The sequence below is a fragment of the Diadema antillarum genome, unplaced genomic scaffold (genome assembly GCF_040938485.1).
Source record: "Diadema antillarum isolate AM-2024a unplaced genomic scaffold, OU_Dant_1.0 seq00000720_RagTag, whole genome shotgun sequence".
Taxonomy (NCBI): Eukaryota; Metazoa; Echinodermata; class Echinoidea; order Diadematoida; family Diadematidae; genus Diadema; species Diadema antillarum.
In genome coordinates this window covers 454,662-481,261 of record NW_027271624.1, presented here as the reverse complement: position 1 = coordinate 481,261, position 26,600 = coordinate 454,662, and the positions used below count along the sequence as shown (strand labels likewise).

At 38.6% G+C, this 26,600-nt stretch overlaps 1 protein-coding gene across 1 annotated transcript; it reads left to right on the top strand.

The window, feature by feature from the left end:
• Positions 1 to 382: 382 nt before the first annotated feature.
• LOC139738071 (uncharacterized) lies at positions 383 to 20,291 on the top strand. The gene is made up of 8 exons (XM_071648733.1): positions 383 to 412; positions 3,238 to 3,307; positions 9,154 to 9,276; positions 11,949 to 12,299; positions 13,354 to 13,599; positions 15,569 to 15,649; positions 18,969 to 19,328; positions 20,083 to 20,291. Exons 1-8 carry the CDS (start codon positions 383 to 385, stop codon positions 20,289 to 20,291), a joined length of 1,470 nt encoding a protein of 489 aa, XP_071504834.1.
• Positions 20,292 to 26,600: the final 6,309 nt, after the last annotated feature.

Sequence of the window (26,600 nt, the reverse complement as noted above, 5' to 3'; positions counted from 1 at the left end):
TTCAAGCCAATTCCGATAGCAAAGTGTGACCTGTCCTTATAAAAAACACCCTTTCTAAACGGAATTCCTAATATGAATCTGCTGAGTGAATTCTATGGTTCATTAAACCAAACTTTTACAGAGTAAACCGCAGTTGCATCTATTTTATTGTAGCATTGCAAATTTCCCTGGTAGACTCAGTGGTGTGTTCATGTGAGTCAGGATAAGGTGATGGTATATACATGTTGCAGTTTCCATGTTACACACTCTTATTATCTACATCTGTGACTTCAATGAAAAACCTCCACCCCACTGAACATCTCATTGATTTACTTAATACCAAGGTAGGGATTATGTAACATTGAATATATTGATTATGGATTGTCAAAAAAAAATGTGAAAGATGTCAGCTATTTATTCTTCAGGTCAATGGGTAACCTGAAGAATAAGTAGCCAGTAGCTGTGACCAGTGGCGTATCTAGGGAAAACGGCGCCCGGGGCAAGCGCGAAAATTGCGCCCCTAATTTCTGAAAAAGTGTTCAACCCCAACCCCATCCCGGTAGGGACTTTAAACAAAGTCCACATGATATGCTTTTTCAAGCACTTAAAAGGGGTCTTTTGAGGGTGATTTAAATGTAATGAATTTTGATAAATTTTGGCGAGCGAGCGCAGCGAGCGAGCCGAAAATTTTGGTATTTCAGCTTGCAAAACATGGAATTCTTGTCATTTTTTGCTAATCAAATCTTACAATTCCAATCAAGATATAGTGACGGCCTTATAGATAACGATTTATACCAGCAAACTGCATGAGGAATTTAAAAAGTACTCTAAATTGGTACACGCGAGTTAGCCGAAATTTGTATATTTCCACGTCATCATCACGTTTTGTTCTTATCTCTTTTTTCTTTTCTTTTCTTTTTTTGATAAATTTTGGCGAGCGAGCGCGGCGAGCGAGCCGAAAATTTTTGTATTTCAGCTTACAAAACATGGAATTCTTGTCATTTTTTGCTTATTAAATCTTACAATTCTAATCAAGATATAGTGACGACCTTATAGATAACGATTTATACCAACAAACTGAGGACTTATAATACTAGTACTCTATATTGGTACGAGCGAGTGAGCCGAAATTTGTATATTTCCGCGTCATCATTACGTTTTGTTCTTATCTTTTTTGATTTGGTTTTTTTTTTTGCACCCCCCCCCCATATATGTTCGAAACCGTTTGCGTCCTCTCTTGATCCAATCGGCGATCGCTTCAGAACGAATGAAATTGCAGCCGCTGCTCCGTGTAACATTTTTCCTGCTTAATACAAAATGACATGTGTGAACACAATAGACATTGTCATTTTGTGCGCCTCATCGTCACGTTTTGTTCTTATCTTCTTCTCCTTTTTTTTTTTTGGATAAATTTTAGCGAGCGAGCGCAGCGAGCGAGCCGAACATTATTGTATTTCAGCTTACAAAACATTGAATTCTTGTCATTTTTTGCTTATTTGATCTTACAATCCTAATGAAGATATAGTGACGGCCTTATAGATAACGATTTATACCAACAAACTGTGGACTTGAGAAAAATACTCTAAATTGTACGAGCGAGTGAGCCGAAATTTGCATATTTCCGCGTCATCATTACGTTTTGTTCTTATCTTGCTTGATTTTTTTTTGCGCCCCCCCCCCCCCGTATGTTCGAAACCGTTGGCGCCTTCTTTTGATCCAATTGGCTGCTCCGTGAAACATTTTGCCTGCTAAATATAAAATGACATGTGTGAACACAATAGACGTTGTCATTTTGTCCGCGTCATCATCTCGTTTTGTTCTTACCTTCTTTATTTATATAAATTTTGGCGAGCGAACGCAGCGAGCGAGCCGAAAATTTTTGTATTTCAGCTGACAGAACATGGAATTCTTGTGTGAACATCACAATAAACATTATCATTTTGTCCGCGTCATCATCATGTTTTGTTTTTATCTTTTTTGATTTGGTTTTCTCCCCCCCCCCACACACACCATTCTCCCCCCCCCCCCCCACCCTTCCGGGCGATTTTTTTTTTCTTCTTCTTCTTCTTCTTCTTTTCTTTTTTCTTCTTCTTCTTCTTCGTTTTTTTTTCGTGTTTTTTTTCGTGTTTTTGCGCTCCCAAGGAGTGGCGCCCGGGGCACGTGCCCCCCTTGCCCCCTCCCCCCCCCCCTAGATACGCCACTGGCTGTGACATTCCTTTTTCAACAAAATGTATTTAAATAAAGAATTTGCATAATCCCCACTTGTTATTAAGTAAATTAATTAGCTATTCTACTAATCTGAAAACAATTTCAATGTGGGGCGAAGGTTTTCATTCAAGTCACAGATGTAAAAAAAAAAAATATAGGAGTGTGTAGCATGGAAATTGCAAGATATACCATCACCTCATCCTGACTCACATGAACACACAACTGAGTCTACCAGGAAAATTTGCAATGCTACAATAAAATAAATGCAACTGCTGTTTACTCATGCATGAAAGTTTGGTTTATTATTTACTCAGCAAACCAAAACTGATCGCAATTGATCACAAATTTGTCATATCAACTTCAGTTTTGTAAGCTCCAACGGACTCTTCTGTCGCAAATTTAAAAGGCCAATTCCTGCGCAGCCTAATTTTCATACCTTTTACAAAAGTGAGCAGTGCTCATTCAAGCATAAATTATTTTTAGACTTTTTGGTGTCATATGAAAGTTGAGTCCAAAAGCTATCCATACGCAGGGGCGGATCCAGGGAGGACCGCAACCGGCGCACGCCCCCCCCCCCTTTATTTTTTGTTGAAACAAAAGAAATAAAAAGAAAAAAATGGGGGGAGGGGTGCGTGCGACCCCCCTTTAATTTTGTAAACGCGCCCCCTCTTTACGGAATTCCTGGATCCGCCCCTGCATACGTATAAACCTTTTCCCCCAGTAGCATATATTTCTTATTCGGCAGCCATTGCAAAAGTGTATAGTTGTTGTTTTTTTAGACACCATATATATATATATATATATATATATATATATATATATATATATATATTCATAATTCATATTATGAAATACCTCATTTTTATTTGTTCAGCACGATGTTTCCTCAAATTAATTTCCTTCAATACCCATACATTTTGGTGGCATAAGAAAGAAATTGTCATTGTCATTGTGTGCCTCTCTGCGAGTATTGTCTGTATGAATTGTACACAGTTGTCACAAATGTATTCATTATACCTTTGTATCTTTATTTCTAACCACCTTACTCAGGGTGGAAGACACAGTACTACCTCCAAAGACCTCTTACCATCAAAAATCAAACCTCTGCCAAAATGCACAGGTAAACTAAACTACATATGGTATAAGTCAAACCTATAAATAGGAGTATGTGACTAGACAGCTAAAGTAATGTAGATACCAAGTTTCAGAAAAAAAAACCCACTTTTAATCCTTAATAGTTCTAAAATCATACATCAGATAATACCGCCATTGATATCCATACGAGTAAAGCTGAATAGAGTACAATGAATAGTTGGGGATGATTTGACTAACATAGAAGCATGAATCAGTTTTGTTAAATCAATGATTAATTTTAAAGTTAAGTTCCAGGTTTGATCATTTTTTTTTAACCCTCTGTACAATATTGAACTTTACACAAGAACCATTGATATGTATTGCCTATATAAAGGTGTCCTTATAACGTATCCGGGCACTTACCCCCTGGGCAACTACCCTCCGGATAACTACCACCCGGATAATTACCCCCCAAGTCTATTCCCCCCTAGGGCAGCTATCCCCCGGACAACTACCCTCCTAGGGCAATCACCCTCCAGGGCCATTACCCCCTAGGACAACTACCACCCGGTCATCTACCCTCCTAGGGCAACTACCCCCTAGGACAACTACCACCCGGTCATCTACCCTCCTAGGGCAACTACCCCCAAGGGTAATTACCCCTAGGACATCTACCCCCCGGATAACTACCCCCTGGGTAATTACCCCCTGGATGACTACCCCCCGGATAACTACCCCCCAGATAACTACCACCCGGATAACTACCCCTGGATAACTACCCCCCGGATAACTACCCCCGGATAACTACCCCCCGGATAACTACCCCCCGGATAACTACCCCCTGGATAACTACCCCCCGGAGAACTACCCCCTGGGTAACTACCCCCCGGATAACTACCCCAGGATAACTACCACCCGGATAACTACCCCCCGGATAACTACCTCCAGGATAAATATACCACTCGGATTACCACCCCGAGATACCCCCCCCCCCCCATAACCATACCCCGAACCGCCCCCCCCCCCCCGCCCCCTCCTGATACTTACCCACTGGAAAACCCTCCCCCCCCCCCCCCAAGTTACCATACACCCGTTGTAATTTTTCCATAAGTTCATAATACCATATCAGAAGACTAAGCTCATGTAGGCCCTACATTAATGCACCTTTCTCTTACACTGTCATCATTTACTCTTTTGGCTTGTCATTTTCTACCATTATAACACATTAGACGATAAACATAAGAAAAGGAGAGTTGATTTCACTGCAATTCATATTCCCTTAACATTAGCGACGGACCCTTCGATATAAAGCCATAGTTTCTGATAGGATCCGGGCACGGTTTTATGGAAGTTATCAGTCCTGACAAGCTGTCAGTTCCACACAATTACCAATCGTTGTAGGTCGAGCAAAGCAGGTCCATGGTAACAAGTCAGTGACTCGAGCTTATCAATCAAGCAGAATCCATGGTTTTATTGAAATTATTAGAGACTAACAAGATGTCATAACTGGCAACTTTTATCAAACGGTGCCCTAATCTGTCATTTGAGTGAAATTACAGCTTATTTTACATACAAGTAGAATTGTGCTAGTTTTCAAATTAAATGTTGTCGACACTTTAAGGGGAAATCCAGTTCTCTAGTCTGATTAGAAAGAGTAAAATATTACGAGTTTAACGGTATTGTTTTTCTTTTTTTGTACAAAACACCCCTAGTTGTTAACGAAGTCTTTTGTCCTGCACCCTCTTTTTGAATAGATCTAAAGAGTTGTAGTTGACAGAATCCTTTTTACATTAGGGCTGCTCTGTTTTATCCCGGCCATTTTAAGACTATTTTTTTTCACAAAAACTTGAATCCTTCTTGGAATAGCATGCTCTTTAATATTTCGTAAGGGGTTTCTAATCACCTCACCCAAAAGATGTTAAAAACCTGAAGTTAGGTCTCGACCAAAACCAGACGATATGAAAAATGTTTTTTTTTTTCAATTCAAATAGCAAACGTTGTTCGAAAATGACAATGAGAGACGTAATTTTCTGGGGGGGGGGAAGTTATTGCAAGAGGGGTGATTGTTTGGAGCCTAATTTTAATAAGGAGTAATTGTCAAGGGAGGTAATGCTCTGCGGTGATCATACCAAGGATGTGACAATCTCTTCCCGCATCCTTGATATACTAGTTGTTAATGCCCAATGATAGGGCAATTCTGAAATGAGCGTTAACGGTATGATAGTAAAACAGTTACAAAATTGATGAAACAATGCAAAGAAAGCAAATTAAGACAGAGACGAAGTACACAAATAAAGATACAGTGTACTCCCGTTACAACGAACACGGTTATAACGAAATTTCGTTATAACGAAGCAAAACTTCTGGTCCCAAAATCATCGCCATTAAAGTCTATGGTACAAAATTCGCTTATAACGAAGACGGTTATAACAAAATTTCGTAACCACGAAGTCTTTTCTGAGCGCCACTGACAAAGAAAAACAAAAGAAATGTACTCCGTTACAACGAAATGCGGATCGCATTCGAAAATGCGTAGCGGAACAAGCATTTTTATAGCGTCTCTGCATGCATGAGCGAACGCTTCACATCATTGTACGTTCACTCCGTGTATCACGCACAGTTTCCGAGGGGAACTTGCGTTATTGTAATACAATAATCTGAATTCAGATAAGGTTTGTTTCTTGTTCCGAAGTCCTTTAATACAAAACACACATATTCTGATACAACTAAATGTCCGTAATAGTTCGGAAATGAAATATTAAGCACATTTTGGCGTTATTCCAAAGGTTAGTTAATCCGATAATAAAATATGGTTCTTATTCTTATTCTTATACGGCTCGTTAGTCCGAAAATGATAGGAATTCAAAACGTTCGTTAATCGGAACATTACAAAAAGAATCGTTAATCCATGGTGGAAAAAGGTGAGTACACTAACAAATCTTAAGGATTGCAATCCTTATAATCGTCTTAAGATAAATAAATCTTCGAAATAACTAACCTTTCTCATTTTTTTTTTTCATTAACAAACTTTCTTCGGAATAACGAACCTTATTTCATTTTCGGATGAAAAAAGCCTTCGGAACAAAGGACTTTCTGAATAGTGAACCTTTCTCATTTTTTTGATTTATAATTAACCTTCAGAATGACGAACCTAATTTCATTTTCAGATCAACGAACCTTCGGAAAATGAACAATATATTATTTTAATCTAAATTATGAACTTTCGGAATAATGATTCTTCGGAAATGCGAACCTTCAGATAAACAAACCATCGGAATCCCGGGAATGGTGAAACTTCGGAATAAGGAGCCTTCGGAGTAACGTAGTTAAGTAAAAAGAACCTTTGGAATAGCGAACTGTAACCAAATCCTACACCGTCATTTTCTAAACATGACAAGAGTGACAACACAAACAACTTTATGCTCTTTTTAAAATGTAACATTTCGTCCTAACGGGAGTGCACTGCACATGAACACACACGAGATAAATCCCTTGTAATGAGAGAAAGAGGAAAGGTGAGTAATGAATGACAGGAATAGACTACCTTCACGGTACATGGACAGAGAAAAGCGAGAGGGAAGAGGAAGATATGGGTCAAAACTAGGGCACGTGAGGCATGAGATATAAGCTCCTCAAAATAAAGAAGTGTTACATGGAATTGTGGTAAACGATAGACGATTGTGGTTAAAAAAAATATTGCAAAAAGTGAAGTGTAACATTTCTTCAAAATGTCTTTAGTTCAATGGTAAAGGCATTCAAACTTAAAACTTCTTTTATACTGCTATCAAGAGAAATCCGAAATTTCGGAACAGTAAAAGAAAATACAGATTTAGCGAAAATAGTTTTGGTTAAAGGCATTGACATGTACTCGATTACCGGGTAGGATATGCAGGGACAGTTTCGGGGGGTTTTTTAAGAACACATACAGAAGGGAGAAATTAAGCTCGTCCTAAATGCAAACGATACAAATCGTAAATCCTTAAGATGTTGTTTTCATTAGATGAAGTATCAGTATGGCATCTCCGTGATTCCTGGCAAATGATACAAAGAACTTCGTTTCCTGTAGTAATAATATTCTTTTTATTAAAAGTAAGAGTTGGGGGGGGGGGGGCAATGACCCGGGAGGTAGTAATTGACGTTGGGGTAATTGACGTGGTGCACTGTCCTGGGGGTAATTTTCCTTTTGATAGTTATATAGGGGAGGGGGAATTGTAGGCCTACTCATCCGTGGTAATCATCCATGGGAAGTTATCGGAGTGGGTAGTTATCGGGTGAAAGTTATCTGGGGTCTAGTTATCGGAGGAGGGGGTAGTTAACTGGGGATAATTATCCTGGTGGTAATTATCCGGGGGGTAGTTATCCGGAGGGTAATCATCCGGGGGGTAATTATCCGGGGGGTAATTATCCGGGGGTAGTTCTCCGGGGGGTAGTTACCCAGGGGGTAGTACTCCGGGGGCGTGTTTTTTTTTAGACGGCACAGATTGGGGAAACTAAAAATCTATCGGGGACCCTATCCCTAAACCTAACCCTAATCCTAATCCTAACCCTAACCATCAAACCCTAACCCTAACCCTAACCCTAACCCTAACCCTAACCCTAACCCTAACCCTAACCCCAACCCTAACCATAACCATAACCATAACCATAACCATAACCAAAAACCCTAACCCAACGTTTTTCCCATAGGTTTAACACGCGCCATGCCCCAATTTGTGTCGTCTTAAAAAAAAAAAAAACGCCTCCGGGGGTAGTTATCCAGAGGGTAGTTCTCCGGGGGGTAGTTACCCAGGGGGTAGTTCTCCGGGGGGTAGTTATCCAGGGGGTAGTTATCCGAGGGGTAGTTATCCAGGGGTAGTTATCCGAGGGGTAGTTATCCAGGGGGTTTTCCTAAGGGGGAATTGCCCTGGGGGTGATTGCCCTAGGAGGGTAGTTGTCCGGGGGGTAGTTGTCCTAGGGGGTAATTACCCTGGAGGGTAATTGCCCTTGGAGGGTAGTTGTCCGGGGGGTAGTTGCCCTAGGGGGGAATTTTCCTAGGGGGTAATTATCCGGGTGGTAGTTGTCCGGAGGGTGGTTTTCCAGGGGGTAGTGTTCCTAGACCCCCTTATAATGACGCTGAGCAATAATCATGAATACCACAATATACCACCTTTTCAAGGCTTCTGGACTCTTACTCCAAGGCACATTAATGCTTTATTAATAATTTATAACGGATTGCCCTGGGCATTGCTATTCTGAATTCATGGTACAAGTGTAAAGGGTAAATTGCATGCACATGAAAAAAAAAATAAGCACATATTTCACGTGTTTGCATCCACTACATTTCGGAATGAATAAAGACTAGCTAGTAATAGTAGAATCTTTCATGAATATTAAATAGAGCATTCCAATCCAGGCCATTGTTCAGGACCATTGTCAGGGTGTTAACCACACATCCCCATACACACGAATTGACCCCTGTGTAAAATTAAAACTCTGTACACAGTGTTGAAAACAGAACAAAATCTGGAACAAAGCTTAAAGATAGATCCTGAATTCAATGAAACTTATTCATGCTATCGTTTTTAAATTACCTCCAACTAAATTGTACAGTATTCAGCTATTGCTCCTATCAATGTAAGTGTTATCTGATATATAGTTTTTTTAAACTATCAAGAATCAAAAGTGAAAAATATTTTTGTAACACCTAGCATAACAACGGCAAAATGATGTAGGCGTGTAATTACAAATGATATGTTTGTGTGTGTGTGTGTGTGTGTGTGTGTGTGTGTGTGTGTGTGTGTGTGTGAGTGTGTACGTGTACGTGTGTCCATGCATGTGTGGGTTCCTGTTTGTATTGTGAACAGTTGTTATGTATTTTTTTTCTGTGTGTTTAATTTTCGCCAACGTAATCAGAGGAAGAAAGAACACGGACCCATCGGAAAACCAGTTCTAAGAGTTCTACCACGGAGAATAGGCCCACTGCCCACCAGCCCATTAATATTCCTACTGGTATCTCCACCTCTACCTTAGATGGTGGTAAGGGCTATAAACTTATCGGCCTATGTCATTGAATTATTGAAGTACTAAAATGAATATGTAATGATGGCGGGATGTTCTGCTAAACTCTCTCTGTGGAATTCCTCAAGGTAATTAGTCGTGGAAGCAAACACAAAATGCATTTCTTGTATGTTCCATTGAAATGTAATATTAGTAGAAGCATACTGCAGAGTACTCCGACCAGACGTCGTGTACAGCGAAAGGGCTGTGTATAGTTAGCCGCAGAATGGCACATAATCACACTGACCAAAGTAAGAAGAATGTAATAAAGCAAATATTTTCCAATCAGCAGTCATTCTCAGGCTCAGCTCTTTTACATGGATGAAATTTACCTCTTAGGCACAGCTTATCAATACACCAATATGTTGGTTGAGGTATAACAAGTATTAGATAAAGCGCCACGTGGGTGAAATTGATTTCTAACTCGTAGGCCTAGATGTACTAGGTGTTACAAAAACATTTCCCACTTTTGATCCTTAATATTTCGAAAACTATACGTCAAATAATGATGTCATTTATATGAGTAATAACTGAATAGTGTACAATTTAGTTGGAGGTGATTTGAATATGAGAGCATGAATCGGTTTCGTTAAGACCATGATTACAGTAATTTCAAAGTTAAGTTAAAGATTGTGGTAAAATTTGAGCCCTCCGGGCTCTGTACAAAATTGAACTTTACACAAGAACCAATGATGTGTATGGAGTGTGTGCTTACAATGACCCGGACGCCGAAACAATAGACATTAATACTGGTCAGGAATACCACCTTTATGCTGACTAGGCTTCTGGACTCTTGCTCCAAGGCACATGAATGCTTTATTAATAAGTCATGATGGATTGCCCTGGGCACTGCTAGTCTAAATTCATGGTAAAGGGTAAAATGCATGCACATGAAAAAATAAGCACATGTTTTCATGTGCTTGTATACACTACACTTCAGGATGAATAAATACTAGCTGTGTTAGTGGAATTTCTCATGAATATGTAATAGAGCATTCCTATCCTGGCCATTGTTCACCACACTCTCCCATACACACAAATACATTGACCCCCGTGCAAAATTAAAATTATGTGCAGAGGGTTGAAAACAGAGGGAAATCTGAAACCTAACTTACAAATAAATCTTGAATTTAATAAAACTGATTTATGCTATCATTTGTAAATTACGTTCAACAAAATTGTACACTTTTCAGCTATTGCTCATATCAATATCATTATGACGTATAGTTTTTGAACCATTAAGCAGGGCTCGACACTAACTTTTTTGTTTGGTGGCCCGATGGGGTCACCAAAATCCGCAATTTCAAATTGTTGGTGGCCCGAGAGAAAAATTTGGTGGCCCCGAAAAAAAAAACAATAAAAAACATTAAAAGTCCTGGTTTTTTTTAATGAGTCAAATATCTAAGTTTTATCCAGTCATAGTAAGAATTGGAAGTTGGACATACATCTACTCATAAATAAACCTCAACAAACTCGCAACACTCACTCTCAGGCACTCATTCAGTCCTTTTCATCTATCCTTTAAACAAATATAACTGCTAATTTCCGACGCAAAAAGTTACGAATTAATTGACGTACTTTTCCAAAAAAAAAAAATTGGTGGCCCGAGGCGGGCCACCAAATTTGCCCTTTTTGGAAATTTGGTGGCCCGACTTTCAATTTTGGTGGCCCCGGGCCACCGGGCCACCGTTAGTGTCGAGCCCTGCATTAAGGATCAAAAGTGGGAAATGTTTTTTGTGACACCTATATAGATAAGTGGACAATGTGCGAATATGAGCCAGCAAGTGGCTGCAGCTCAGCCACTTGCTCAGGCATACTCTCTCTTTAGTTCGTCTTTCTATTCTTTCTATCCTTCTTTTCATCTCATGTGCTGCGCTTCAGTCAAAAAGGTTACACACTACATTGTGTGCATGTGTAAGAAATGTTTACCGTTAGCCTTCCCGAAGGATTTCATTAAATAAATGAAGAAGAGTGCTTGTACATTCAAACTGCACACACACGCACACGCACACACACACACGCAACACACGCAACACACACACACACACAAATGATTCTCTCGACAGTAATTTATAAGATGTGTAGGGCATACATCTCCCTCAGCGCTGCATCTTTTCTTATGTTCTGTCTCTTTACTTATAATGTTAATTGGTATTAATATCACACACACACACACACACATACACACACAAATCTTGTATTGAGTGACTAGAAGTATTTAAAGTACCAATGAAATTCACGTATATAGGCCTATACGTGATACTTGTATCATACTTGTCAATGCTTGTGTGTATGCGTATCTGTATGCGAATTCCTGTGTGAATGTACAGTTCGCAGTTGTCAATAATGTACATGTATTATCACTCGTGTATCTGCATGGCAATGGTTGAAGTTTTATAATATGTTTGTTTCATTATCAAGATGTATGTATTATCCAACGAGATATTCAAATCTTATTTTGCTCTGCTAGTGGTGACGTTCTTTTTCTAGTTTGGCATAGGCCTATCAGTTGGTACTTTCGATAATATCACTCTAGTAGTAAGTCATTTGAACTTCACTTACATCTTTATAATTTATGAAACTTGTACGGTCTCAACCTGTGTGGATGTAAATACGCATTTGTGTACAGTGTACTATGATTTTATTCACAGACATTGAAGAGAAAGTTATTCGTTCGAAGCCTGGCCACTCTGCCCGTTATGACAACCCCGTAAGCGACGATGCCGTCGAGCGCCGTACGCGGAAACCGCGTGTGACAATATTGGCAATATCAGACCAACAAAGGATAGACGGGTTATTTTCGAAGTTAAAGGTAGAATTCCGACATGCAGAGATCACTTTTGACCAACTGCCATACAGCGCGTTGGAAAGGTACGAGTTCAAAGGCACTGCAGATATCGCAATAGTATGCCACTCCATCCGGGACAGGCGCCTATCTATTACCAATGTTGCGGACTCCCTCTATGACGAGTTCTTGCCAAAATGTCAACAGTGGGTCGGTGGTAAGTCTGTATTTTGTTGTTGTCGTTGTTGTTTAGTTTTTGGTTCTCCAGGCAATACAGTTGTGCAAAAAGAAAGAGCCGCCTGCAAACACCAGGAATTTCACGATTAGAATGACAATATGGACGCCTAGAGGGTGCAGAAATATGTCATATTTTATTTTCCTTTCGTGAGCAATGTAACATCAGCTTCGTTATTTCTGAATAATATCTCGCTGCTGTGTTCTTTGATAGCCTCCACTGACTAACAGCAGTGTTGAAGTGAACATGATAAATTGACTGAAAGAAAAAGTTTGAATTTGATAGACACCCTGAGCTCTTTCAACTATCACAAATCTCTCTCTCTCCCTCCCCCCCCCCTCTCTCTCTCTCTCTCTCTAGCTCTCTATCCGTTTTCCAAATGTATAACCTCCAAGGCAACAGAAACCACGACAGGCATTTTTTTAAACGAATCGAGAGAGTCCAAGATCTTTGTTTATGCTTCACGACTTTCATATTATCAGCTTAATTCTTTATGAAACTTCTTCAAACCATACCCCTAGCGCCCCTCCCCCCCCCCCCCATGTGGGGTTCTAAATACCTCCCCAAAGCCCTCAGAGTAAGGAATCTTTAAAAGTCTTTTTTTTTAAAGAACCAGTAGCGATAGGGCTAAGTTAGAACAAGAGTACTTTGGTGACTTCAGTTTCAGGTGAATTGAAGATCCGAGGGAGCCTCCCTCCCCCCCCCCCCCCCCCCCCCCGTGCTGAACGAAAAAGAATTTTTTTGTATATGACGTGATAAGACTTTATCAATGCTGCGTGTGAATCGCCCCATACGCTATGCTTTCAAGCAGCCGCTGTCTGGCTGATGAGTGAGATTTTCCTCTTTTTTTTTAGATTATAAAAAGAAAATGTAAAGCTCTGTCCCCTAATGACTATAGTGTGACACTGTCTCTAAAACTGTCATTCTGTCAACGCTCGTTCTACAGCTGTCTATACGGTGAAAAAAAGGAGCATTATAGATAGTGTTTTAATGGACTTTGATTCAATTTCATCAAAATTCATTCTTCCGCATAAAGGTAAAAACAAGCTGGTAGTCATTACTCACGACTGCCCCAAGGAGTCCACCAATATTCGACAAATCAGACGTCGTAGTTTCAAGACACGGCAACCTCTCACCTTCTCAACTGCTGGTCTTGTCTTTATTGCTGGCGATCTTGAGAAAACGTGCGACATCGAGAACGCAGATTGGGATCGTTTGGTGCAATATTTACAGGTTCATGTGTGTACTCCCTCGACTCACACATCGGTCACCGGAAAATCAAGTAAGAGTACATTAGAATTATATTAGCACGCACAGGCAACTTCTCATAACAGGTCAAATTATTACGTTTAAAGGGAAGGTAAACCCAAAGAACAATGTGGATTGAATGAAAGCAGCAACATTAGTAGAACACATCAGTGCAAGTTTGAGGAAAATCGGACAATCGATGCAAAAGTTATGAATTTTTAAAGTTTTGGTGTTGGAACCGCTGGATGAGGAGACTACTAGAGGATATGACGTATGAGTGGACAACAATACAAAGAAAATATAAAGGAAATTCAACAAAAATTCGCTTTTCTAGAATTATGAAAGAGCAATGGACCAACCGCTTTCAGAAAGCAGGGGGAATAATTGCTACCCTTAACATATGTCAATATCAAGTTGATGGAATTTGTAATTTTCATGAAAAATGGATTTTTGCAGAATTTTCTTTATATTTTCTTGGTATTGTTGTCCACTCATACGTCATAACCTCTAGTAGTCTCCTCATCCAGCGGTTCCAACATCAAAACTTTAAAAATTCATAACTTTTGCATCGATTGTCCGATTTTCCTCAAACTTTCACTGATGTGTTCTACTAATGCTGCTGCTTTCACTCAATCCACATTGCTCTTGGGGTTTACCTTCCCTTTAATGTTCTCCATACAGTTAACCTGCGGGCATAATGAAACTTCACTATGATATGAGGACTGAAAATTAAAAGAAATACGGCGTTTCAACGTTTCACATGCAGTGTTTTGTGATATCGATCACCATCACATATCATGATTTCTGCAAATTATAGTAATAACTCCATTACCTAATAGTTTGCCACTATTTTCATGTACACATTTTCATATCAGATCTATTTTTGTTTTGTCAAATGAATTTAGCCAAAATCAATACATCACAGTGCCATATTATAATCCACTTTATCCGTCAAAGGCCATTTTGTCCTTCGTCCTTTATTAACGTTTACATTTCTTTCTTTCCTTTTTTTCCCATGGTCGAAGCTTAATACAGAAGCAATGTTAAGTTCTTATACTTTTATTGCTAGTTTCAATATTGCTGTAATAATTGAAACGATCAATTAAACTCATTAGTTGGTCTTCTTGACTACTGAAAGATATTGTCTTGCATTTTGAGCTATTAAAGGGAAGTCCCTCAATGTAACGGACTCTTATTGGACACTATACTGGTTCGAATTTCCGTCAGTTCTTTCGTATTTTTTTAATATTAATTTTGCTATCATTTTATATAATTGGAGAGTGTTTTGATGAAGCATTTACCATTTACCATTATAGTGACCTACCAATCTATTATCTTATTGGAATTAGTTTCATCATTCTGTATCATAGTTTTCCTTGAATTGGGCGAGCACAAATCAACATCACCTGCGGTGTTTAGGTGGTTTTTCTTTCGGACGTAGACTGTTTATTTTGACTAGATCTTAAACTTCTTAAACATGATTTTGATTAGAATGTGGATATTCGCAATGATATGGAAGTCTAAACACCCGGATCGATTGCTGTTTTACTGCTCTCTTTTCAATTGCCAGTCGGGAATGTACTTGACTTCAGATTATGATTATCAGGTACATACACGTACAATTTCCTGTCATGCCTCTTAACCTTTTCTTAGCCTAGATAGTGGCCAATATTGCATTGTCGGAAATCATTCTTCGGTTTAGTCCTTTTGTCATAGCCTCTCAGGGATGCAATTTACACATGTGTTGCGGCTTAAACGAGACTAACGTTGGCTGAGCTACAGTGCAGGCGCATTAAAAAAAAAGCCATGTGGCTGAGATCAGTGGCTGAAATGGAGTTCTGAAACTTTAGCTTTAGCACAGAATAATAATTATGTGTAGTATGTACAAGATATCTATATGAGCGAGTTCTGTCTGTATGTTGTAATGCATCCAGTTGCCACTAATGAATTTTCTTCTTCTTTTTCTTTTTCTTCTTCTTCTTTTTCTTTTACACTTTTCAAAGTTGAAGACACAGCACGATCGCTCGGAAAGAGAGCTCAGAGATCTATCAGCAAAGACGAGCCAGATGCCAACAAGTCTACAGGTTTGCATCTTCACCCTCCCCTGGAAAAGATCAACCCTGTATAATTATAGTATGTGCAGTGGCGGATCCAGACGGGGGCTTACCGGACTCGCTCCCCTGTTTATTTGTTTATTAAAACAAAATGAATGTAAAAGAAAATATGGGCCATCCCCCTTTGATTTGTAAAGGCGCCCCCTTTCTTTTAAAGGAATTCCTGGATCCGCCCTGATGTGCATGTACTGCTGAAATTACTACATGATTACGATGAAATCTTCTGCTGCGGTCTCACAGTGTTTGGGGGTATCAGTGCGTTTGCGTTTGCGTGTGTGTGTTTGTGTGTGTGTGTATGTGTGTGTCTTTGTGTTTGTATATTAGGCCACAACTCATATTCGTAAAAGATCCCGCTTCATTCATTTATCGCATAGAGCAAGATGTTTAACCCGTTGAAATGGGTTGACTGTGACTTACATCTAACTAGAACCATGGAAGACCAGCTTAGTGTAGCTGAATATGAGCTATTCAGTCATCTTTTCAGATGGAAAATGTACAAAACAAAAACAGAAATGCATTTCATTATCCTGTTATGACAGTCACACACACACACACACACACACACACACACACATATTTGTTTGTGTGTGTGTGTGTGTGTGTGTATAACATAACAGGATAATGAACGAACTTACATTGTGAAGCTAGTCTTAACAAATTTGTCAGGAAATGCGTTTTGTTTTGTTTTGTTTATTTTCCATCCGAGAAGATGGTTGGGTAGCTCATATTCGGCTACACTAAGCCGGTCTTCCTTGGTATTTGGAAGTGAGGGGGGCCACTTCACCTGCGCTTTGCGATGAATGAATGAAGCGGGATCCTTTACGTGCATGAGTTGTGACTCTCCAACACACACGGGACCTCCATTTTTATGTCCTATCCGACGGACACATTGTTTCGCCTCTTGCTAGAGGGGACAGTATGATTACACACAACATTACTCAGTCCAGACTCGGGTATCGAACCCGGATCGCTTGGGTGGGAGGCAGCTAGACGAGCTACCACCTGAGCTAACTAACTCACCTCGGAATATAGGCCTATACCAATTACACGAGTCCCTGTCCATCTCTTTACCCAGTTTAGTCACCGCTCATCAAGAAACAACCCCAAGGTGCACGTCACGAGACCGACACCCACGAGTCATACAGCCAACGAGTCATACAGCTCACAAGTTATACAGCCCATGAGTTATACAGCTCACGAGTCATACAGCCCATTAATTCGACACTATTATAAGCTAACAAGGCCCACGAGACAGACACATGCGGGGCTGTTTTACCTATAATATAGTGTCGAACTCATGGGCTTTATTTGCCTAGTGTCGAGCTCATGGACTGTATGACTCGTGAGCTGTATGACTCGTGGACCTGTCTTCAATGTCGAACTCGTGGGCTGTGTGACTCGTCGGTGTCGATCTAGCGGGATGACTCCGAATCTTCTGACTGAAAGTATGTAAGCTACCAACAACAAAAAAATACGAAAGAAAGTACGTGTATTGTAAGTAAACAGGAATGAGCCAGTACATAGCATGTGTATTTGAGTGTTGTTGTGTTTCTTTGATACTAAGATACTATATATTATAATGTCTTTTTAGTGTGTTTATTTATTTATTTATTTATTTATTCATATATTCATTTATTCTATTATTTTTTTCTTCTTTTCTTTTCTTCTTTTTTTTTTTTTTTTTTTTTGGTGTGCTACAGTACCAAAAGTGAAGGACAAGTCCGGTTCTCACCTGAGTACCGTATTTCAGAGATCAAAGAGCGAAGATTTGTCATCCAAGTCCACTTATACAGGTATCTTCGCCCTCCTACAAAGTGATTACAGTCATGCCTGATTGCTGAATGAATTATGACGGAATCTTTTGCTCAGCGTGCATGCGATTTGCGTGTGTATGTCTATGTATGAGGCTCATAACAGAGTAATGAGCCTACGTGGTGTACGTGCTAGAACTTTGAATAAGATTAATTTTTAAGCTTCTGAGACTGGCAAAGAATCCTTGGTCTTCCAAAAGAAAGATGAACATTATGCATGATGATATCAGCAGATTCTTACTACTCATGACATGTTTTCCGATAGCGGATACACACATCCGGCAATGGGGTATATTGTCGAAATGGTCGTAGCAAACAAAACAGGGACTGTATATTTTCTTTCTTTCTTTCTTAATTTAGTTATTTATTTATTTTTGGCACCATTGACATAATTTCAAAGCAGTTGCAAAACGAAATAAACCTGTATACTATATGCTTAACAATAGAAAAGGAAATATGAGATAATAGCCAAAGTGATTGTAACTTGGGTTCGGGCATTACTCATATAGTTTTTTGTTAAGTCCTCGGGCTGATATTTAAATCTGAGGCGCGGTGTACATAAGACAAACCTCATCTATTTTACTTTCATGTTCAAGCCCGTTCTTTTCTTCTCCACTCTAAAATTTTGATTCTTTACATGTTTAAAAATCCGTCGACCCTCCCTCCTCCATTTCTTTTCATTCTACCAGTGCTCAGTGCGATCTGCAATCTGGCAATTACTACTTTCAAGTTGCCTGCTTTTTGAATCGGAACAAGTTGTTCTCTTTGTCCAATACTGACTGCAAACTAAACGAAGTAGAAGTTCCTCACTCTAGACTTCATATTCTAGAATTTTCCATGTTTTATACGATTTTGTTTCGTACTTAAAATTGATTCCGCCAAGAAGACGTTCGACATGCGCATGTGTATTCGTACATTCTTTTGATTGTAAAATGCTTGAAATTGATCTTTAATATGCCTGTTATTCTTCCGTTTTGAGAAAAGGTTTGGACTGATAGATAGCCACGTTATGTAAAAAAAAAAGCCACTGACATTGGGAACAGTGATTAAAAAGATGTTCTCAAATATAAAGCATATAAATCAGCTGCATTACAAAACACCCTTACCGTACAAAACTTTTGAATAAAGTCGCAAATACGAGGAGAATGATTATTTTCTTTTTCAATAAATCGTCACGGTGACGGTACGCGTGACGGCTTACTTAAGAAACTTTGTTCGCGTGTCCTCTTCTCTGCACACTGTTATTATTAGTGCCGAAAGTATTGAAACGGACAGCGAACAGCTCCTCGCCTGGTGTGTTTTGATAGAGGAATGATCACGATGATGTACTCTTGATCGAAGGTGCTGTACGTTTTCACAGCAGTTTGTCAACGCCTGCGATAAACAACACGGAACACAGAACATTGGTACAAAGGAGAGATTCTTTACTTCTCTTTCTCTAACGTCTCTCTGCTTCTTCCAATCTGACTCGATCACAGATACATTTAGTTGCAGTCTGTCACACTCGATGAGTAACAAGGAGGCGACTTCAGCACGGAGCGGACGCGGTACTCCCCTCGGTCCAAAGATTATCCATGTCTGCACATCTTCAGAAGAGGGAGTCGTCTCTGGATTGATAGCAAGACTGTCGTCGACCAAGTCGAATTATAAGAAAGTTGAGGCTCGCTTTTTGAAGATTCCCGACGTCCGACTGGACGACTTCAAGTTTGAGAAGAGTGCGGTTAAATCCAGCCATGGAATGGTGCTCTGCCACTCCCATAAAACTGGGGGCTTTACAGTTACTGATGTCTGCAATGCTCTCTACAACAAATACCTAGAGTACTGCTCCAGCTTTTTCGGTGAGAGACGTTATCTGCAGTACCTTGGCATGGCTTCAAACGTTCCTTACTTGTGTCTTTGTGAACTTTATTGTAGAGGAATCCGAGTCCAATTGACAGTCCCCTGCCACTATGTGGGTCTTATCAATGGTTCTTTCTTCCTTGATTGTTTCAGTTGATTATCGTAGCACAGTGTATCTGTGTGTCCTGTTTCTGCCATGTACATGATATGCATATAGAGATGTATTTTACTTGTAGTATATTTTGGTAAGTGAATGATTTTTTTCAATCAATCAATCAATCAATCAATCAATCAAGAGATAGACACATGAGTAAGTGAAATAAAAATAATGAAGAGATAAAGAGAGCAAGGAAGTAAAAACAAGAATAAACAAAGTAGATTGATATTGCCCTGCTGGAAGAACACAGTGTCAAACACTGCGAGAAACACAGTGTGAACACAGTGTTAAAACATTGTGAACACAGTGTGAAATCTCTTCACACTGTTAAATTCAAGCGTTTTGGCAGTGTGAACACAATGTGAGTCATTAATTCACAGTGTAAAACAAAGCATTGCGTGAACACTCTGTGAAAACCACACCACTGTGTGTGTGAAATTATCATCACACAATGTTAAATTCGAGGGTTTTCACATAGTCGACTTTGTGAAGACACTGTGAAGACACTGTGTTCTTTCCAGTAGGGTGCAGTCAACCTTGCCGTGATTTGTTTTATTTATTTCTATATTTCATTTTTTGCGTCCTCGTTTCTGCAGGAAAAGAAAGAATAGCAGTGATTGTGCATGATATGACGTATCCCATAAAAGCCAGGGAGATACTGATGTCAAGATTTCGGAAAGACCAGCCGACCGCGTCTAAGCTTTCAAAGCTCGTTGTCTTGTGTGGGAGTCTAGCAGACAACAAAAACCTTGAGATGAGTGATGAAGACTGGACGAGCATGCAGGAATACCTAGAGAAGATATGATTATCTATCAGTCTGACACTGCATACCACTCGTGGAATATTGTATCTTCTGTGACTATCAACGTTTTCTTTAATGATTAAAGCACAAACGTACAAAACATCACAGGCATCTAAGCAGTGTTGTAAGTACACTATGTACAATGATGACATCTTGATTGAATACGTACATCTCATCTTTTATGTTTATACAGTGTATTTGAATAGTAGACTGCCATTACAAACGCGAGTATGGTATTTGCAGAAATCGTATGACTTTCATTTAGCATACTGCAGTTATCAAAATTACCATGAGAAAATGATGGCACAGTATTTGGTTTGATTTCTCAATGTTTCTGTTTGGTACTTAATTTCATAGATTTCTCTGTTTGTTTCATTACGTACCAACCTTTGATCTAGATACGTTTATGATATTTTTAAAAAAACTTCACTGGATGCAGTCAACTGCTGAATTTTAATCCCAACCATCAATTTCTGTCTATTGTATGTTGCACCTGAATGATATCACGGTAATCAGAATCATGATGATGTACAATAACGCTATATATATATATATATATATATATATATATATATATACATGTAGTAACCAATCGGTCAGTATGTGGCATACGAGCACGACAGTAAATAGTGTAACACTGCATGATTTGTGTTTGGTCGGATAAGAGCAACGAGATTTTCATTGTATAACTGAAATAATGCTCAGGCTTGCACTTTAACCCAGAATGTGTATAAGGAATCATTTGATTGAGCAAGACAGTTTATTTTCTATAACATGTGGTATGCATACTTTCCCTATTGCTAAATTGAATATTGTTCACTCAGAGCTAATTCAACTTCTTATTCAATCATTGTTTTTATTTCGTTTTCCATATCAGGATATTTGTTTTTTCACATGCTTTCTGAAAAATATACAATGCATTTTATTAGATAAACGACATTCAAACGACATCCAGTAAAACATAAAAACACATTAGTGTTCCTCATGCATGCTGTTTCATTAGTTTATGAGTTTATAGCAGCCTTCGGCTTTGGGAAATTGACTGCTCTGAGATTCGTGAAGCTGTAGTACTAGTATTCCTATCAAGTGCACAATGCTTCATTACTTAAAGTTACTTCATGTTAATATATAGACTATGTCAGTTTAGGACAACTTTTTTTAATTTTAAACAACATGTATTAAGAAAGCAAAATGTTGAGGGCTCAAAGTGAGCCTAACACACCTTTCACTAACAAATAAAGATTCGAAATTCACATTGACTCTTTGGCCCGAATTCACAAAGGTGGTACAAATGAAACCATGGTTTAAACCATGGACAAAAACCATGGAGCGCCAAGTGTCACATGGAATATTTCATTACGAAAGCAGTCATTTCGTCGATGAAATGATTATTTTGTAACGAAATGGCATATGACTAAATGACTAAATGAATATTTCGTTAACGAAACGGTCATTAAGTCGATGAAATGACCAATTTCGTAACGAAATATTCCGTGCAACACTTGGCGTTCCATGTTTTTTGTCCATGGTTTTAACCATGGTTTCATTGGTACCACCTTTGTGTGAATTCGGGCATTTATGTTTATCTGTGCTGGTATTTCCGGCGCAGCGTGGACGTAGTCATTCCGTTCGATTCGTTTCACATAAAAACAATGAAAACAATGTACCTCAAAGCAGTTGCATCGCATAACACCTATATAGGCTATACGGCAATTTTGCTCGCTTGGAAGGTGCACCCTTACTGTATACACAAATGGTATTCTGATAGATGATGGAGAACTGGATTCCATGATGGAAGAGTAATAATAAAATGCAACCTAGCGTGAAAATATTGCAAGAATTGTGTACATATACCGGTAAGAAATTTAGAAGAGCTGGCATAAAAGGAGGAGAGAGTAGACACAATGGTATATACGGTATAATAACAGGAACATCTGAGAAGGACTTAATGTTTGAGAGATTATTATCCTCTTTTGCCTTCAGTAGTTTCTTGTTTATCCTTTACCATGTCTATGTCACAGCATATTTTAAACATCATGTTTAGTGTGTCTTTCCACTTTTTTTTTCATTTATGAGGCAGACAAATATTGGTAAATAATAATTTGATTTTGGTTGTACTTAGTTTAGAAGCTCTTATCCACATGACAATGTCATGTCTGTGGCTTTCTGTGAAATCGAATTGCAAGGTTCAAATGATGTAACCAATGTATTGGCTTACTGAGAAACAGTGTATCATAGCATAATCCTTTCTGTCATGTCAGCGATGTATAACTCAGGCCGGCGCGAAGACTTTATGATGTATGATCATTTATATATATATCATATATATGATCATATAATCATTTATATATATATATATATATATATATATATATATATATATATATAATTATATATATTGATGTCAGCTAATATTGGAAGAGAAGTGGCCGCAGGCAATTTATTCATTTATCTATTCATTCAATTAATTACTTATTCATTATGTAGTTTATTTACTTATCTATTCATTATTATTGCTTCTCAGCCAATTTTAGGAGGAAAGTGGTAGCAAACTAATTTCAGATTGTTTTTCTTTTCCTGTTTGTCAGCCGATTTTGGGAGAGAAGTGACAGTAAAATACCCCCTTTCCCCCCATTCTGAAAACGGGTCGATATAAGTCCCCGTTCTCATAAAATAAAGTCTGCCCCTCACCTTGAAAAACGTTCCCGGTCCGATTACTACTACTTTGACAACGTCTTGGGTTTATGTCATACGAATTTACACAATAAAGTGCAAAATCTACCCGAGAATTCTCTCAGAGCTAACGGCATGGATCTGGCGTAAAATCTAACTTCGGGATGTCAGATTTTATTCTCAAACTTCAAATGAGGTAGGCCTATAATTATTATGTTTGATTAATTGATCACTTTTAGCGAAGCAGTTTTCGAGTACGGTCAATATAATATGACGTCAGTGTCTAAATGCTAGGGAAACGCTTTCACCTCTGCATGTTGAAAGCTGTGATTTTGATTTGAGTGGGATTGTAAGTTACGCCTGGTATACTGATGTTATATTTCAACAAAGTTTGAATACAACTTTTACCCAGCACGGCTCAGTGGTAACGCTAATACATATGTCGGCAAAGGTATTGACAACTAACATTATAGGAAGCAATATTGTTGCGTAAAGATCGAATATCAACAGAGAATAGTACTTGATTTATAACACTGCCTAGACTCGACTTGAATGAAAGTTTGAATCTCTGCTCGCGCATAGTACATGACGTAGAGTATATTACGAATGGCGCTTTACGTATGTACTGTATTATGTGATTTTGATATAATATTGTAATTTGAATGCAACAAGGAATTCAGCAGTACTTGATTTATGCTAACTTGACTGTTACGTATATTTGATTTATTTTGTATTCGAATGAGTCAACATTTTCAAGGCACATTGATAATGAATGTCATGGTATACACCAAGCACAGATGGCCTCGTGGAGCGTTTACTATTATATGTACTGCCTGTTCATGCAGAGGGTCGTTCGTATTGTTTTATGTTATCCGAGTTCTACTAGCCAACTACTGTATTGATGCATATTGATCGAGAGAGACACTGTCGTCAAAGGATATTGGCCAAGGTTGCACTGAAAGCACCGGACAAGACTCGAACCGAGGTCCTTCGGTATGAAAGTCCACTTAGCAGTAGAGCCTCATCCCCTATTCGTGTACTACAACATGCATTGCGCCAGCGCCATTTAGTTTTCATACTTTTTTATTAATATTTCACTTAATATATCATACAACAATATGAGAGGTGTACAAATAATGAACAACCGTGATTAACATAAACTGTGATTATACACCAACTTTCTACTTTCTGATCAAAGTCTATTTATAACAACACGAAATTTGAGTTGGTTAGTCTATGGAATATAATGTAATGCATACATACATGATTGAAGTTTGACGTTTTTGAAGTTTGAAGTTTTATTAGCAACAACATTTGAACATGTACATTTTCAATCATAATACAATTGTATTTACATACATATATGAAAAAAAGATACTTATCTATTGTTGTATAGCAAAATGTCGCCGGGATCCTGGATCGTATAATAGCAGACAAAATATAAGCTGGAGTTTATGTTAGCCCCCTGGCGTAAAAACGCTGATCAGAAATCGGCTCTTCGGCAATTCCTTTCTTTTGCTGAAATACCTCTCAGTCTAGCGGAGTCTAGGTGTATTGTCTTTCAGATAATATGATACAGATTGGAAATATTTTCACGTATTTGAACGAGCTGTTTTATTTTGTCAAGAAAGCTTTTAAAAGGTGAAACCTCTTACATAGGTCACGCGGGCATTTGTCTACATTGCGCTAGATGATAGCAAGACAAGTCTGTGGATTGTGATTGCCTTTGTTGAGATATCAAAAAAGCATAGCATTTAGTCCTAAATATTGAGTTTGCAGCTTTCAAGAAATACCTACTCTAAAACTGAAATGATTCATGTTATGTACTGCCATTTTTGTCTGTACACAACGCTTATAGCTGCTCTATCTTTGCTGTAAATCAATAAATGTATGATGCGGTGCATATTGAATATTATTGAGTAAATTGCTGTATGTTACGATGTCTTGTTTGTTTGTTTTTTAACATTCTTGGGTGCAATACTTGGCATGTGTAGTATGAAACACACGACAACATAAATCTCGTACAACCGGAACGGTTGCGTTATTCTCACTGCTAACATGGCTAAACCCTCAACACATGAAATACACTCAGATACGAAGAAATCAGAAATTATGTTTTTAATAGCCACTGATTCCCATTTATGATAACAGAGCGAAATATCCCGATTCGAATTAATGATTTGAGATACAGTGCATTTGTGTAGCCTTGCTATAATTTGCAGGCCACTAAGGGTCTATGCAGGCAAGCACTGTTCGAGCACACACAAAAGCCTCTGGAATCCAATTCGATCCATGTCCATTGAAGGCAGATTAAATTTAGGTATTTACAATACATTGACTACTGTGAGTCATTTTCCCTGGAATGAAAAGAGGTGCTATGGTATCTTTTATTAGATAAGTGTTCTCTCAGCCAAAAAGCTGAAATGCAACATTTGCTCACAAAGACATAATACTGCAATACAAATGTATTTACAAATCTAATACAAACTTAATATACACATGTATTTCTTGACGACATTTAGAGGAATTTCACGTCGAATGCCATTTAATCTTCATGACATTTTGACAAAAATCACTCATCAGTGATAAACATTTCAAAGGCAGGTGATATAGGCCGTAGTACTTGCCGATATCTGAGAGGTATTATCACATGAATTGATGTAAAATGTTTCAATTTTGAAATTTGTGATTGTGGTGTATTATCCTTTAATCCTACGTTTTTTTCTACTATACTCCCAAATTGCCAAAAAAAGGAGAGGTATACTCATGATGAAAACTTTCATTGCACCTACCCTTCAACACTTAAAAAAAGTACACACTCCACGATACTCATGATAATCAATGTTCAGATCTATCGTCAGTTCAGATTCCATTTCTCCTGATGATTTGTTTATTTTGCTATTTCTCCATTTTGTGGGGGGAAAAAGAACTTTGATATGACAATGAAAATGGTACAGACCTACAAGTTGATGTTGTGAAAGAACCTAATGACAAAGCAGTAATTATATCTGAACTTATGTTATGACTTGTGACTTCATAACAAGAATATCAAGATACTTCGTACCAAAGTCAGTGCATGTTGCCTAAGGAGAATGCAAAAATACAAGAGACCACAATTTGGTGACATCGAAATAAAATATACCAGAATGATTCTGCCCTGCCTGAAGTCAAAATGTCAAAAAGAAAATATTAATGTGGCAGTCCGGATAGTGCCAAGGTAGTAATGTTTCTGATGTGACTGTAATTGTGTGTATGGAATAATTATGTAGGCCGACATGTATGTGTGTGTGTAGGGCCTACAACTGAACTGTGTCCTTTTACGTGGATGTCTGATGGTTATTGTTGTTAATTCAACACAGATGTGCGTCTTGATATTTGCTTTAAAACGGGGGGGGGGGGCAGAATATGTAAAATATTATGGAAGAGTGAAATTTGATTTCATAATCCATGTTTTATGTCCAATAATAAGTAGCCCAAATTATTTCACTATGTATACAATCCTCTACCGGTGAGAGAGAGGGAGACCGAAGGGAGGGAGGGAGTGAGGGAGGAGGGAGGGACGGAGGGAGGGAGGGACGGACGGAGAGTGAGAATAACATTCAGATTTTAGCCATAAAACGACTGTATGCAAGCCTAAAC